Genomic DNA, 12,956 nt, shown 5'->3' with positions numbered 1-12,956 from the left:
GTTAGGTTAGTAACCATAGTTACTAACCACTTCACCCATTGCTGCTGTTGAACCTGCAAAGTTGATCTACGACCCGACTGTCTAACTGGCAGCACATGAGGGGTCAAGTTGCAGTCCCTGGGCTCCTGCCTGGCCACTTCACCCATTGCTGCTGTTGCAACAGCAGCCAGAGAGTGTCCGGGGTCCCCTTCCCTCCTCTGGACGCAGCAGGCAGGGCAATGCAGTCTGGCGCAGTCGGGGGAGCTAAGGAAGTGAGTCTGGGGCCACATGGTGCAGTGGTGGGAGGGTGCCCTCACAGTGCAGCAGCGGGGGGCATCTATGCAGCATGTGGCCCAGGGGGGTCTGTGGCTTCCCCTAATGCAGTCTGTTGGTGTGTAGCCCCGCTGGTGTGGTCAACAGGGCATTTGACCCCCAGCCGCTTAGAAACTGGACAGTCATATATCAAATATTAAAGACACAGCTGCTTCAATAAATGCCTGGGCCTGCTTTATGCCAAAGTAAATTAATGGTAGGTCCCTCCCAGCCCCTGTAGGCTGCAGAAAGCTCTTGCAAAATTGCAAAATCCGTGGGTTTCTCCACTAAAATAAGAAATTTGTGGTTTCCTCTGATTAAGGGAGTTAAACGGAAAACCTGGATCCCTGCTAATAACTGAGAGCCTGTTAGCAGAGAACAAAACAATTTGACTAGCTGGGGAACAGGCTTCACAGCAGGACCCAGGGCGTGGTGGTTGACGGAATTCAATCGTCGTGATGCTTTGTGACTAGTGGGGTCCCTCAGGGCTCTGTCCTAGGGCCCTTACTTTTTAATAGCTTTAATGATGTAGACCATGGTGTCAGAAGCAGGCTGGCCAAGTTCTCTGACAACACCAAACTCTGGGGTAAAGCATCCACACCTGAGGACAAGAGGGTGATCCAGGCAGATCTTGACAGGCTCATGAAATGGGCGGATGAGAACCTGATGGTGTTCAACACCCAAAAATGCAAGGTTCTCCACCTTGGGAGGAAAAACCTGCAGCATGCTTATAGGTTTGGCAGTGCTACATTGGCTAGCACTACAGATGAAAGGGACTTGGGGGTCATGATTGACCACAAGATGAACATGAGCCACCAATGTGATATGGCTAGTAAAGCGAGCAAAACACTGGCTTGCATTCATAGATGCTTCTCAAGCAAATCCCAGGACACCATTCTCCCGTTGTACTCAGCCTTGGTGAGGCCGCAGCTGGAGTACTGTGTCCAGTTTTGGGCTCCACAATTCAAAAAGGATGTGGAGAAGCTTGAGAGAGTCCAGAGAAGAGCCACACACATGATCAGAGGTCAGGATAACAGACCTTATGACAAGAGGCTGAGAGCCATGGGACTCTTCAGCCTGGAAAAGCGCAGGCCCAGGGGTAATCTGGTGGCCTCCGGGGTCTCTTCCAGCCCGAATGTCTATGAAATCTATGAAAAACCATGAGCCATTTGTTTTTGGCTTCATTAAAAGAACAGTAAGAAGTCAGAGTGAATTTTTATGCCTCTGATTAGTTGGCCTGCAAGAACACTAATCAAGTTCTCCTGGAATTATTTTGAAATGTCTTTGTCTTTTCATAGCCAATCTTAATGTCTATCCTCTATTTATCTTGGCCCCAAAGCAGTTGTCTAGAGCACCAGCTTTTGCACTTAGTGATTAATTGAAAGCTGAGATTGATACAGAATTATAATGGCTGCAAAGAAAAGTTTGAAATATGCCCCAGGTGTAAATTATGCAGTGATATCCGTAGAGAATAGACAGCCTGAAATAACAATGCTTAGAGGGGCAAACTGCACTATGCATCTTAATTAGATATTCACTACTCTGGTCTCCATCAAAACCACTCCAGCAGAGGACTCTGTGCAAAAGACCACCTTGCTCAGCCAAGCAAGTATTCCTTGACTGCTGTGGTAAGTACTGGGCAAGGGAACACCTGCTACTGCCCCTACTTCTTGTGCTGGAAAGGTTATCCCTGTCAAACATTAGAAGGTGGAAGAGGAGAAAGGAACGTTATGTCAGTGCCTGTTTCTCTCCCCCTTGCACCTGCCTCTACCAGGGGAGCAGGTTCCTGTGGGCAAAAGGCCTTATCTCATCATATTTAAGGCTCTTGCTTCAATCAGTCGATAAAACAGAAGAGTTATTACTACCCAGAAGTTATAATGCTGTAATTTCTCCTTCTTTGTAGCTACATATTGTACATTACAACTCCGACAAATATCCTGATGTAACAGCAGCAATGGATAAATCAGATGGATTTGCAGTTTTGGCTATCTTCATTGAGGTAAAAGGCATGCCTTGTTCGGGGACAGAGATTTAAAAACTCGACTGGGAGCCCTATCAGTGCTGGTGTGTCTGGATCAATGGCTTCCCTTTCCCACTGCACCTACCAACAAAATACAGGGCTAGATAGTGCCCTCACTCACATCCCTGCAAACTGAGTACATACTGAGAAATAAGTGTTGAGTATTCTCTCACATTTTAAAAATTAGCTGCAGGCATGCTCAACCTTTTGAAATTTGACTTTTACAAACTAAATAGCAGACAAGCTTCTTAAGTTATAGTACAAAATTGAACTCAAACTTGCACATTTGGATATTCTCAAATAGCACTGAAGGCAGTTAGTATATATGGCATGGAACGCTTCTTAACATAACAAGGAGACATGGGTGGGCAGAATCTTGCTACAAATAATTACCTGAGATTTGTATCTGACCACACAAGTGGCATCTAGCACTTCAGGGGTACTGTGTATCAATGATTCTTATAATGACACAAAATTACAGACAAGAAGATGTATTAGATTTTTCAACCTGACAGAGGGACCAGCTTCCAAATCCCATTACTGAAGTGTGTCAATGAGTAATTAAATGAATCCGTGTTCTGATGGAATCTCTTGAAACTATGCCCTATGTATATATAGAATTACTTTGCGAGACAAAACAGAAAATTGAACTCCGAATTGGGCCAATCAACTGTACAGTAAAACTGACTGGATTTTTTTCTGCAAAAAATTAAGAGTCAAAAAATCTACACCTTAAAATTTAAAAAATTGCCATCAAAAACTACAAAATGGTCAAGAAGCACATATACCTTCTGCGAAACTTTTCTTTTCATTCAAAATCCAATTTTCTATTAAAAATTCTATAAAACATTTGACCAGGAATATTTTACAGAAGTCTATTTTTTTCAAGAAAAGCTTTCATGGACTAGAAAATAAAAAGGATGTTTTCTAGAATACCCTTTTCCTGCTTAACCTTCTCCCTCTCTGTTAAAGTTTCAAAGCAAAAAAGGGTTCCCTAAGTTCTCCTCCAGAGTTGATAATATAATCAGGGAAGAGAAACAATATTATATATTGGTCATATATAAAAATCACATAAAGCAAAAAGGACTAATAAATACAGTTCACAATTCTAAGATGCTGAGTGTAGAATAATCAAATTGTTGATGATCAGATCACAAATAAAAAATGTTTGAGGAAGCACCTACCTGCTTGTGGACATTTCACAAAGAAGAACAGAGCTAAATTCATGATGCTCACTCAGCTCTGGTTACAAGAGAACAGGCAAACATTCTAGAGATGGTTCAGAAATTTCTAGTTTTACTGCATATTACTTCATCTGATTTCTGAGCAGGTCTAGGAATTAGACAACAGATGTGCTAAATTTCAGTGCATTTGGGTTACTATATAAAGTGAAATCAAAACAGCTGTGCACAGTATGATAGTACAGCACATCATTTTAAGGCTAAGAAAGAGTCTAGGCTTTTGTTTTCTCTACAAATTACTAATTGCATGATGCTGCTTAAACAAACAAACAGAACATCAATGAGCACATCTCTAGATTTAACAAGATTCTTTTTTTTGTCTGATGAAAATAAGCCACATAGTAGCTTTCACAGTTAAACGAAGTACACATATTTAATGTGTCTGGCTGCCAGATGAATTGCTGAGTATTAGCTCTCAAGAACTCATAAAACAGGCATTGGTCAACTCTAGCAGCTGTCGGGAGCTTCACCGCTATCCAAACCAGCTACGTTACAGTTAGTTTAGGTATAAGGACATGTACTACAGTCACGCTCCCAACACAGACATACCTCCAGAGAATGCGGTCTAGATGGGGACACTGAGCTATACCTCTTCGCTCCTGTATGTGAGCATTCACATAGTTTTATGAACTTTAACTTATGCGCACACACTTCACTTCTTGTATTTATTTGTATATCACACACACCCTTTCCCCAAAAATCAGGCTTCCAAAACTGGGGTGCCTGTTCTAAGTAAGAAAGCTGATATCCACATCAGAAGAGGAATGCGGTTGCTGTAATGGCTGCTGGGCTGTGCTGCCTTCCCATGTTTTCCCTTCTAAGGCTGCATGGAGGAGAGGCAGAGTTTGCTGCTGGTCACTCACTATCCTTGCATACTATGCCGCTCAAGCTGTAACCCATCACAGCCACTGCCAAACTGGCTGAGCAGTTAAGCTAAGGACAAAGCAGCCAAAAGCTGCTGCAAATTCAGCAGCAACTGTGTTAAAGCCATACTGAAGAGTTTGCAAGGACAGAGTGAGTGATGCTGAAGAACAAGCACAAGGTGCGTGAAGCATGTGAGAAAATACAGTATTTATTTTATCTAAGTAGCTATCCTTGGTGTTCTGTGCAGAAATGACCCACATAAGGCATAAGACTCAGAATAAGAAAATGTAATATTTTCAATTCAATAAAGCTATTTGCACTAGGGAACCAATCCTGCAGTCTCTTTGCAGACAAATGACAATTTAATATTGGGTAATATGAAAAAGCAGATCCAGTACCTCTAGTTTGTTATTCTATTGCGAGAGTATTAACATGAAAAGACAAAACAAAACAATGCCAAAAGACAGTTAATTTCTCATGTAAAGGGCTATATCAGTGTGCGTTATGAAATAAGTATGTGTCTTGTGGGATAGTTTCATCAAAAGATAAATTTGTCAATCAAATGCTGACGTCAGCTGCTACAGAATTTACAATTATATTCACAGAATTCCAAGTACTCGAACATCTCCTGTCTCTTTGTTACAGATAGGTCCATTCAATCCATCATATGAAAAGATCTTCAGTCATTTCCAGAACGTGAAATACAAAGGTGAGTGGCTACAGTGTCCAAGGGATCAACAGTGGCTGAAGGTAACAAAAACAACAACAAAAATATCAACCTTGGTTGAAATGGACATCCTTAAATGTTAGGAAACAATGAAGAAGTCCATAGCAAGCTTCCATGAAAACTGTCTCAGAACAGTGCCAAACACAGTGCACTCCTCTTCAACGGACAGTAAAGCTAGCTTGATAGACACTTACATACATTACCATCATATGGATCATTACGAGACCCTATTTCTTGCATGTACTATTACTTTAGTTAACAGAGCCTTAGTTAAATATTCAGATAGCTGATTGCATGCAAATACTAAATATTGGTGTGTTCAATCCCAGTAAGTGGTCAGATTTCACAATATTTTCCTCCACATATATTTTTAAAAACTAGTGTTGGAGCATACAGTAAAGTGCAAGACAATGTGGAAGAGATGAGTAACATCGTGTTACCAAGAAACTCTTCATTCTACCAGTAACAACATTCAAACCATAATGAACAGCAGAAAACATTAAAAATTTAGTCCTCTAAAACCCTAACATTGGGTGACTGCCTGCACTACTTATAAGGAAATGTGTTGGATAATTCCATGCTTAATTGCATGAAAAGAATGCACTCTAAAGGGAAAAGCAAGTTCTCTCACTAATTAGAATTCTGGCTTAGTATTTAACATGTAACACCAGATTTGGAAGATGTTTAATTAACTACATTTCTAGATTAAATTGGGGCTAACATCTGTTAGAGTACATCAGATATATTTGAAATTAAAAAACTTGCTGAAAAATAAATTTGCCTCACAGGGCTTCACCTATGCTGAGAGTCAACAAGGCAGTGCAGCCCAATAGCATGTTAGGGTGATGCAGTTAGTGCTGAGATGTATATATTAAAAATACAGTATTTACAAAGATGCTCTCTTTCAGGCCAGAAGGCTCAAGTCCCAGGTTTCAATATCCAAGAACTGCTTCCCAAAAACATGAATGAGTATTATCGCTATGAAGGATCCCTGACCACTCCTCCTTGCTACCCTAGTGTTCTTTGGACCGTTTTCCGACATCCTGTACACATTTCAGAAGAACAGGTAAATTTAAATCAAACAGTATTTTATCTAACCTGGCAGTGTAGTCTAGAGTCTGATGCTAAATTAAATACTACCAAATAGATTTCATGTTTGAGGTTTACTAACGTACGTAAATAAGAAATTTTCCATTATAATACTAAAAGATTTTAGTGTTATATCAATATTGTATCAATTATTCAACTTAATCCTTTGAATGCAAACAAGATCACAGCCTCAGTAATTTTCTTATTTGTTTATAGTTGATGTGCAAGGGTCAAGGGACTGCAAATGGAAATACTCTTGTTGAGGTATTATCTAGAATAAACATGTTAAATGACAGTTTTTCAGTCCCATTTTAATAGGATCTCTGTTTTGGGGGCCATAAATTTGGGGCTGTAAATCACTGGGATAACTTAAATTCAATTGTCCTACAGTATTTGGTAGTTCATCTGAAAATCAGAAGCAAGCTATCTTAATAGGGCACATCCCCGCAAGAGGGAACATACATTTCCCTGGGGACAAAGAGCAGTGGACAAGGTGTGCTGATGTTACTTGTCCATGGGGAACCCCCATGCATGCAGTGCTCTTGTGTACAGGACATTACCTAGGGTGGGGTAGGGGAGGCTAGGGCGAGCACCTGGGCTGGCCCCAGCAGCCTTACCTGGGGTCCTGGGGGTCTCCCGGGGGGGGTGGTGCTGCAGCTGCGGTGATCCTGCAGCAAGGAGCCTGACTTGGCCAGCAGCCGGAGCATGGCTTCAGCTAGCCAGGCTCCAGTTTCAGGCAGCACATGCTGCCACCACATGCACCACCCCACTTATTTATTTCTTTTAGGTCCAGGTTTTTTTTGACACCAGCATCTCCTGCCATCGACCCATCTCCCTCCTCCACCCTGCCAGGCTGCAAATTAGCAGTGTGAGGAATGCCTGTGCAGTGCATGCAGGGTGGGGGTGGAGCACTGCAGACCTGTCTGTGGTGCTGCATACTGCACGTGCGTGCTTATCTGGATGCACCCATAGTGTTTTAAAAACGGCAATCATAGATAAAAAAAAAAAAATCCCACAGTTAAACAGGCACAAAAAGAGATACCTATTTGGAAATCATAGTAAGCTCATGTTCTTACTTTTTGTCTCCACTTAGTCCTTACAAGTTTTTTCTGTAAATTGCTACTCCCATCTTGTGCCTTTTTAGGCATATGCCATACATGGAACTGCTTATTGAAGCCTTGAACTGCAATGATTTTTAAATAAAATAGAACCCAGTTCTGAACAACTTCTGGGCTGGATTTTGTTTCTAAAACCTGAAGTCTACCTAGGGGAGGGTTATCTCCCAAAAGCTATCTTGGCTCTTCCCCACATCTAGTCTCTGTTTATACATCTTAGAAAAAAAAGAAAGATGTTTGCCTCTGAGGTAGGCCACCAATAAATTAAGAGGGAAATAGTAGATACATGCTTAAAAGCAGTTCCACTCATCCACATTTTACTGGGGATTTAATGAACACTGTTCAATGGTTCATCAGTTAAGGAAGGCAGAGAGTTCAAACATTAGAAAAAAGGAAAACAAGAACAAAAAGGATGCAAATGCCCACTATGAAACAACAATTACCCTTTCTACATTTGATCTAATATGAATTAAATTAAATTCACAAATGCATACATAATAGAAAAACAGCTTGTTGGACAGCTGAAGTCACATTTGCGCACTGCATTTGGGCTCACCCAGCACACACAAACTACTGCATAAAATATCCCACCAATTCTGCTGATCTCTGTGCAAACACTCCTTACTAAATGATTTCCAATGTCATGTCTAAATACACCTACACTGTATACCCTGTATACTGAACTGAGTGCTCTGTTTTTAGCTGCTGGCATTAGAAACAGCCCTGTACTGCACACGATTTGATGATCCTGAACCCCTGGAAATGGTTAATAATTTCAGACACATTCAAGAGTTTGAAGAAAGACTAGTTTATGTCTCCTTCCATGAAGGTAAGTAAAATAAACAGCTTTGTGTAAGAAATGGTAAACTGTTATGCATGTGGACTTGGAACACTGAATGAAGTGCCTGTATTATTGCGCTGGTTTCTTTAAGCACATAGATATTAATGGGGAGATGACACACAGAAGCATTAGCTTCTTGTCTTCCTTTTTCTTCTTTCACAACTGTATGAGACTAAGCCATACAGAAAATGTTACCGCTTATCAGTTAACATTAGGTGAGCAGATCCTGCACAACCGTTGTGCTTTGATCAGACTGAATAAGATAGGGTGTAGGAAAGAGCCTATGGAGGAGGGAAAGAGGGAGGGCTCAGTCCTGCCTCTCATGTCCAGTGGGAAAAAAAGAAAACAACCAAGAATGTCTGATGCTGTTCATACTCAATTTTCCTCTCTGTCAAAGCCTTCAGGTTCAATTCACTATATTAACTGGCAATTTAATAATGTAGGTTTTCTTGTAAATTCTTTGCACTCCTGCATTTCTCACTTGATTCACCTCCTTAAGCTGGTAGTAGTTAGCCTACTAGCACATAACATGACAACACTGTTGCAAGGCACCTCTGCAATGCACATTGTTTGAAAACCTTGGTGCAGGGCTGGACCCTAAATAAATCATAAGTCAATAATAAGCAACTTAATAATTTTAAGTTTTGGAAATTACAGAGATCATTTTTTATTGTTTGGGGGTCTGACCCTACAAACATGAAGAACAATAAAGCCATCCCTGTGACTCTTCTGCAATGAGCACTAAAATCAACAGAAATCTTTCTATCGACTTCTAAAGGGTTTAAATCAGGTTAGGTGTTTACAGGCACTTGCATTATAAAGCTAGCAAGGTTTTATTTTGTAACAGTGAAGATACAACCTTGCTATAGGAGAGAGATTCCACCCATGAGAACGTCAACCATGGTTGGCAAGGGATTATTATTGTGCTGACCAAACAGTTAAAAGGATTCACAACTTTGCATTGCAGGGAGACTGTTTATGGGGAATTACAGAGGATCAGAAGAAGCCCTTGAGGCACTTGAACTTGACACCTAGAAGTAAAAATATCTCATAACATTGGACTCCATGATTCACTGTTATGAGCGTAAAAATTAGCCATCTTATTAGGGTGAAGTCTTAAAACACAAGAGTTGATTTAGAAGTTTTATTGTGTCACTATGTAGCTTTACAATGCCAGGAGAGGCTTTGCACAAATGCCTATACCTTTGGAGATAAGCCTTGCAGTAAGGTACTTCTGTAGCTTGTTTGTGCAAAATGGAGGGTACTGATCAGTACATTGCTTTGCCATCAGTCAACACCTTCCCAACTCCAGCAGACTATCACTGAGTTGAAGAAAACCCTACAGTCTTGGCATGTAGTTTGAGAAACAGACAAGCAAAATGTTAACAGGTCTGCAAAATAATTACAGAAAATTAAAAAGAAATTAAAAATTAATCCAGCAAATAGTCAACCTGCAGATTGATAAGAGCAGTACCATGTACAAAATCTTCCAACAATGCTGTCTACTTGTTCCTCTACTTCTTATTTAAAATTAACAGAAAGAATTTAGGGGTTGTCTACATGGGGAAATTTACCCCAAGAGCTACTGCAGAAAACAGCTTCCTGTGTAAACATACCACATTAAAGTAAAAATTCTGGATTAATATTGTAGAAAAACTAATTGTATGACATGGGCAGATAAGATTCTTTGGGTATAATGCTATGACAGGTACTTTTGTTAACTTCTGTGTGTAGACAAGTGCTTAAATATACGATTTTGAAGCAGAAGCATATAAAATAGAAACAAATCCCATTTTATAAACAGGCCTCAACTTTGGGGATAATTTCACTTCAGATCTAATCCTAGATGGTTCCTTCCTCAGACTGACCACATCAAAACTCTGGACCAAACAAACAGCAGGAAGGTTTGAAGTCAAAACCCAGGTGATAAGAATTTCCCAGCTGGCCTTACTTTGGGCTCAAGTTAAACCCCAAATTTTGGAATGTAAAAAGTCCAAATGAGACTGCCATTTTAAGGTTGTGGCTTTCAGTCATTTATATACAAATATAGATACAATGTCTTGATAAAGAACACATAGACTATCCCTTTAATATGCATTATATAGGAGTATAAAATAATGCCACCAGAAATTTTAAGTGTGTAAGTGTCTTGCTCTGAACTATTGCATCTAATCAGGACAGTAATATTTTAAATAGACATACCATTTTCCCTGCTACTTCAGCTCTTTTTTTTTTTTGATTGATTTTAATAATTATTTAACTAGTAATTTCTTTACATTTTTGTTAGAGAAAAAAATCTACAATCTAGAGGCTGAATGTATTCTAATTAAAAAAGAGATACTGTATTTTCAGAGTTTAATAACATTCTCCAGTGATATATTAAATTCCTATACCTTGCTATTTCCAAAGTTCCAATGTCAAAAGCTACTTTTTCCTCTTAGACTGCTGCTCTCCTGACTTCTATCTGATGAACCACTCTTACTATAAAGTACAAAATAGTTACCCCTTAGGAAATGCAAACGGAATGGGTGCACATGAAAAGGTCAGATGGAAGTTAGAAGTGCCCAAAAGAATTCAGGGAACTTTCAAAAGTGGCTTTAACGCAGATCAAAGATTTAATCTACATCAGGTTCCCTTAGGCTTCATTTCTGTGCATTCTGCAAAAAGCAGATACCAATTAAAACAACTATTTTCACTTGCAGTGCTTAAGAAGGGAAAGTAGTTTAAAAAGAGATGTTTTACCTCCCTACATCTTCATATGGAATTTTATTAACAAATTATAATTGTGAGGGGGGATGCTACTATATGCTCAATGAAAGAGAGCACCAATTACATTTGGTGTTTATATGGTATCTTTTAGCACCAGTACTCAAAGCATTTAAGTGCCCTAGTTGCTATTATATAGTCACTAGGCACAGGAAGATTAAATGACTTTCCCCAAAAGTATTTCAGTTACTGGAGCAGAACCAAGGAGTTCTGATTCCTAGCCCTGCTTGAACCACTACACTACATCTTCCCTTTCAATAAAATGAAGTGTCCCATGCAAACATCTCAAGTTTTGCAGGAGTCTTGAAGCTAAAACAACTGGTGTCTGCTTTTTTTCCTGTCTTCAAGGATAAAATGTTCCAAGCCTTAAATCCCAGACTTTGGAAATACAAACTTTCCCACTATACACACAAAGAAATTTAAATTAAAATGAGTTCTGATATACTTGACTGCAAAAAATGAATCTGACGTCACTCGATGAAAAATGAATAGCTTCAGAAATAGCATTCACCATACATTCTTGAACACTTAAAATTCTACCCAGAAGAGCAAATTCTACTGAATACCCCTGGAATTCTAATGAAATCCATTGAATGAGTTCCCATAAAAGATATTCTTCCACAGGAAAGATGGAATTTTAAGATTTTGGAAAACTGGGAATATATTTAGCATACCTGAAATATTTAAATCTAGTTTAAAATATCTTCATTTCTTGGTGCAGAAAATACTTTGATTTATATCACAAAAATGACATAAATCTAAATGGTGTGACCATCCTAAAACCAAGGGAGATTCTTAATCATGTCAATAAAGCTATGCTAATTTGTTGCAGCTGAGAATCTGGTCCTAAATATCACTAGTACCTAGAATTTATAAAACACTAAGATGGCTAATTTTTCATTATGGTGATGTTCGTAGTCTTCTCTCTAGACAAGAATATTGGGGTGTTTGGCTGTTTTAAGATGATGCGGCTGAGGGTGTCTTTCTTTTCTATACTTTGTAGTTTTACAATTGGCCAAATGTAAATAAACTAAGGTCTAAACTGTAATTGTGTATCATACTTTGTTCGTTAAAAAAAAGGAGTTTGTTGAGTTAATTAAAAGTGAGGATATATTTTCTAAAGCCAGAGCTAAATCAAGAATCAGATTTAAAGCACACCAAGAGATGGTTTCAGCTCAAGACTATTCTTACTGCAAATCAAACAGCTGAAGAATATTCACTCCCACATTTCCAGCTGGAAACTTCTGATATATTTACTCAGTTTACATCAAAAACTCCTGACAGACATTAATTGTCAAAAAAGGATCTGAGGAATTTTATCACAGACCCCAACAAATCATGCATTCTGTCATGTCAGTTGTTCAAGGCCTAGCATAACAGGACATGCACTTATTAGGATCTAGGATAAAATTCTTCAGCTCACAGTGTGTTTACCAGGGCATGCAGCTGGCTGCATGAGTGCCAGAGTACAGGCAGCTGTGGATTACAGAGCTCCCCAGTCTCGAACCTGCATGCAGCTGACTGCCTGTGCACTGGGGTGCAGACACCTGAGGAAAAGGAAGCTCTTTGATCCACAGCAACTTGTGCTAGGGACCTGTCAGCCTGCATTGGACTGCATGGCATGGCTTTAAATCTATCTACCGTGGGCATTCTACATTGAAAAAGGCAGACAGCAGCATTCATTTACAGGAAATTGTAATGATAACATCACAAGAAATTAATAAGGAAATGTTGAGCAAGTACAAAATCTGAAACTCCCCTTTATGTCATTTTTAATTTACCCCACATACTCCCCAACAGATTCGACTTTGAAGTTGCAATCTCCCTGTCAAGTACAGACATTTTTTTTAACCCACTTTCTGGATGCAAGTGAAATACAGAAATCCAATTTTTATCCTTTTTCTTATCATTTTTCAAACTACCAGTTTATTTGCAGTAGGAAATTATTATGGCCCTGGATTCTGTTGGCTTCCATGGGGCAAAGGTATTAAGTCATTGTTTC

At 39.4% G+C, this 12,956-nt stretch overlaps 1 protein-coding gene across 1 annotated transcript in view; it reads left to right on the top strand.

Moving 5' to 3' along the window:
* The window catches only part of CA12 (carbonic anhydrase 12), a 36,612-nt gene that overhangs the window by 16,352 nt on the left and 7,304 nt on the right, over positions 1 to 12,956 (top strand). The window contains exons 5-8 of the mRNA XM_025211170.1: positions 2,195 to 2,290; positions 5,062 to 5,125; positions 6,052 to 6,209; positions 8,050 to 8,176. Of these exons, the coding sequence (XP_025066955.1) occupies positions 2,195 to 2,290; positions 5,062 to 5,125; positions 6,052 to 6,209; positions 8,050 to 8,176 (445 nt within the window). The remainder of the gene's footprint in view (positions 1 to 2,194; positions 2,291 to 5,061; positions 5,126 to 6,051; positions 6,210 to 8,049; positions 8,177 to 12,956) is intronic.

The sequence above is a fragment of the Alligator sinensis genome, unplaced genomic scaffold (assembly GCF_000455745.1).
Source record: "Alligator sinensis unplaced genomic scaffold, ASM45574v1 scaffold291_1, whole genome shotgun sequence".
In the NCBI taxonomy this organism is placed as follows: domain Eukaryota; kingdom Metazoa; phylum Chordata; order Crocodylia; family Alligatoridae; genus Alligator; species Alligator sinensis.
The sequence above is the reverse complement of the archived record's forward strand: the minus strand, read 5'-3'. Positions and strand labels throughout refer to the sequence as shown.